Genomic DNA, 3693 nt, shown 5'->3' on the forward strand with positions numbered 1-3693 from the left:
AGCGTTCATGACATTGGATAAAATAGATTTGGAAACATTCAAACGCCAGCTGAAGGAAAGGCATTCCTCCCATCCCTCAAACAAGGTAAACAGCGACCCACCTCTGTAATAAAAAGGGAACACGTCAGTCAGGGGGTAAGCTGAGCCCATCTGGTGTGGCCGTGATCTGGGGCTTGGCTTCTTAGGCTGCCATTCACTTGAAGTCTATCATCTGATACAGTCACTTTCTTGGTTGTAATCTATGAGCTGCCAGTGTTTACTTGTGAGACTGTCTGGGAGCAGGAAGGGAACGAAGGTAAATACACCAAAGCCCAGCTGAGCAACTGACAGGTTTTACATTTTATTTCCAGGAAATGAGATAGGATTTTCACAAAGAAGAGGTAAGCCATCCTCTCAAAACAGATGCTGCCTTCATGGGCAGCCATGGGGTACACCCAACCTGTCCAAAACAATTGTCAACAGAGGTGCTTCTGAGGTATCAAAACGTAACAAAAACAAATTAAAAAAACAAAACAGAACTCAAATAACTCATTCAACATGTAGTGAGGCAGAGTCTCTGAAGTACCCTGAAGCAGCTGGGTGCCGTGAATCCTGGGGGTGCTTCGGCCAATGATGGCAGCAGGGCCGGCCACCATGGAAGGCAAGTGACTGAGGGCTTGCTAACTCAGTCTCTGTCCCACAAGACTTCTCAGTGGACCTTCAGAGTAGCAGAGTCACGGCCAGAGAGAGTCTTCCAGACCATCTCAGGCTCCCAGTGCCTGGCAGTCTTTCGAATGCTCTGAGAGCATGGTCTTCAGGACAATCTCTTTGCTTAGAAGAAAAAGAAAAGAGAAATAAATAACAGAGGAGCCTGCATTTCCCTTCCCTGGACTCCCTGCTTCCAGCCTCAGCACCCCGATTCTTCCTCACACGGCAGCCACCACAAACTGAGAAAACAGAAGTCAGATCATGTCCCTCTCTGCCCAAAGCCCACTCCCCATTCCTCTCATAGCAAAAGTCCTTTCAAAGGCCTACAAGGCCCTACACAATGTGCGCCTTGCCCAAGCTTCCTCTCCTCATCTACCCACTCCCACCGCTCACTCCTCTCCCCAGCACTGGCCTCCTTGCTGCTCCTCCCACATGCCAGCATGCTCCCCCTTACCATTCCCTCTTTCCCTACATGGCAGCATGGCCGCCTCCTTCAGAGCCTCCCTCAAATAGTACCTGCTCAGAGGCAGCTTCCTTGATTACCTTACCTTATCAAGAACTGCCAAGGCTTTCACCATGACCCCTTCTCCCCTTCTTGCTTGATTTCTCTCCATAGCACAAATTACGTCTAACTTAGATTTTCACTTTCTATATCCCCAGCATGTAGAACAGTGCCTAACACAAACCTGGCTCTCAATAAATATCTGTTAAAGGATGTTAAAGGAGGGAATGAATTATATACAGGAATAGGCAGGGAGAGGAGGGAGTTCTTTCTCTATCCGGAGAGGGAGGGGACAAGAAAGGCTATTGACTTCTTGGCCTCCAGGCTTTTCCAATAGCTTCTGCTTCCTTGATCCCAGAAAGGTGGAGTTCCTGGCCTATGCCAAAGGCACAATAAAGTCACCAAGCAAATTGTCCCCTTTCTCTGAGACCGAAGTCTAGAATGCTTTGGTAGGAGATTGAAAGGCCTACAGAAGTTATTTGTCTACCACTTCTGGGTAGCCTTTGAGGTGGTGGGCCTTGGGGCTGGGGATGCCTTCATCCTCGGAGAGAGAGAACCAAGTGGGGCTCCCTTCCTCTTAGCTAATGGCCTTAACTATTAGTTCACAGAGCACAGAAGCCACAAGAAAGAAATTCCCTCAACTCTCCTCAAGTAAACTTCCATGCCCCACCCCCCATATGATACTCTTCTTTCTATACCACAGAGAATGTACCTTCTACTCTAAAAGACTAACTCCTGTCTGAGCTCTGCACTGTCTTCCCCTGCCTTCCAAAGAATCACACCCTGTCTGCTATCTCGGCTTTCCCGCATCCCCTTCTCTGCAGGTTCCTTTCAATTTGAGATTTGAACATGCACAAATCTCTTGTCTTTAAAAAACAACAAAAACTCCATTTCACTCTACTTCCTCCTCCAAATACAGCCCTCTTTTGGTGGTGGTCCTCACCATCTTAGTCATAGTCAAATTTTGTGAAGAAGTTATCTATTCTTTCTGTACTCCCTCACCTCAGACTCGTTCCCCAATCGCTGTAAACTGCCTTCTGACTCCACCATCCCCCACAACTTCTATTAGATAGTCACCGATATCCCACATGCCTGCACATTCAATGGGCAATTTTTCATCCTTATCTTGTTTAATGTCTCAGCAGCATTTCAAATGTTGACTTCTCACTTTCTCTTTATAAGCTGAAGAGTTTACTGAAGACCTACCATGTGCCAAACACTCTTCTATGCCCTGAGAATACTACAAGGAATAAGATAAAATTCCTGCCCTCCAGGAGTTCAAAAATCTAGAGGCAAGAGTACACTAACAAATATTATTTCAATCTGGCAAATGCTTTCAAAGAAATAACAGGGCAATGTCTAGGATGTAATGGGGGGAGGCTAACACAGACAAAAGTGTGGTCAGGAAGGCTCAAAACACACCATCTAACATCTTTTTTTTTTTTTTTTTTTTTTAAAAGAGATGGGGGGTCTGGTGTGGTGGCTCATGCATGTAATCCCAGCACTTTGGGAGGCCGAGGTGGGCAGATCACGAGGTCAAGAGATCGAAACAATCCTGGCCAACATGGTGAAACCCATCTCCACCAAAAATACAAAAATTAGCTGGGCACGGTGGCGCACACCTATAGTCTCAGCTACTCGGAAGGCTGAGGCAGGAGAATCACTTAAACCTGGGAGGCAGCTGCAGTGAGCCGAGATTGCACCACTGCACTCCAGCCTTGTGACAGAGCGAGACTCAGTCTCAAAAAAAAAAAAAAGAGAGAGAGACAGGGTCTAGCTTTTGCCCAGGCTGGAGAACAGTGGTACAGTAACAGCTTACTGGAGCCTTTACCTCCTGAGTTCAAGGGATGCTCCAACCTCAACCTCCTGAGTAGGTGGGACCACAGGCATGTGCCACCATGCCTAATTTTTTTTTGAGATGGGGGTCTCACTATGTTGCCCAGGCTGGTCTTGAACTCCTGGTTTCAATTAATCCTTCCACCTCAGCCTCCCAAGTAGTTGTGAGGATAGGCGTGTGCCAACTCCAATGTCATTTGTTGCCTGCCCCACATCCCTCTTTTCCATCTCTTTCTCTTTGGCCATTCATCAGTCTGCTCTGCAGGCTCCTCTTCTACTACTCATCCCATAAATGTTTGTGTTTCTCCGACTAAGAACTGAACTTGCCCTTTGGCTCTTAGCATCACAGAGGGGGTCAGTGGTCCGTCCACTTCCACGGCTCATGGTCCCCAAACCTAGAATCTCAACTGGGCCTGTTCTCCAGGCTCCAGATCCACATATTCAAATACCTACTGAACAACAGCTCCACTGATGTCAACAGCTTTAAACTTTTCAGTTGAAAACTACATTATCGGGCCAGGCGCGGTGGCTCACGCCTGTAATCCCAGTACTTTGGGAGGCCGAGGCGGGTGGATCACGAGGTCAAGAGATCGAGACCATCCTGGTCAACATGGTGAAACCCTGTCTCTACTAAAAATACAAAAAATTAGCTGGGCATGGTGGCACGT

The 3693-nt window shown here is 47.4% G+C and overlaps 1 protein-coding gene across 2 annotated transcripts in view; it reads right to left on the reverse strand.

Annotated features, from left to right (window-relative positions):
• Positions 1–316: 316 nt before the first annotated feature.
• RNF8 (ring finger protein 8) overlaps positions 317–3693 on the reverse strand; it is a 44563-nt gene continuing 41186 nt past the window's right edge. For both annotated transcript variants that reach the window (XM_017522565.1, XM_017522564.1), the window contains one exon: positions 317–810. In XM_017522565.1, coding sequence (XP_017378054.1) covers positions 700–810 — 111 coding nt within the window. In that variant the 3' untranslated portion in view covers positions 317–699. The remainder of the gene's footprint in view (positions 811–3693) is intronic.

The sequence above is a fragment of the Cebus imitator genome, unplaced genomic scaffold (genome assembly GCF_001604975.1).
Source record: "Cebus imitator isolate Cc_AM_T3 unplaced genomic scaffold, Cebus_imitator-1.0 Scaffold24, whole genome shotgun sequence".
In the NCBI taxonomy this organism is placed as follows: domain Eukaryota; kingdom Metazoa; phylum Chordata; class Mammalia; order Primates; family Cebidae; genus Cebus; species Cebus imitator.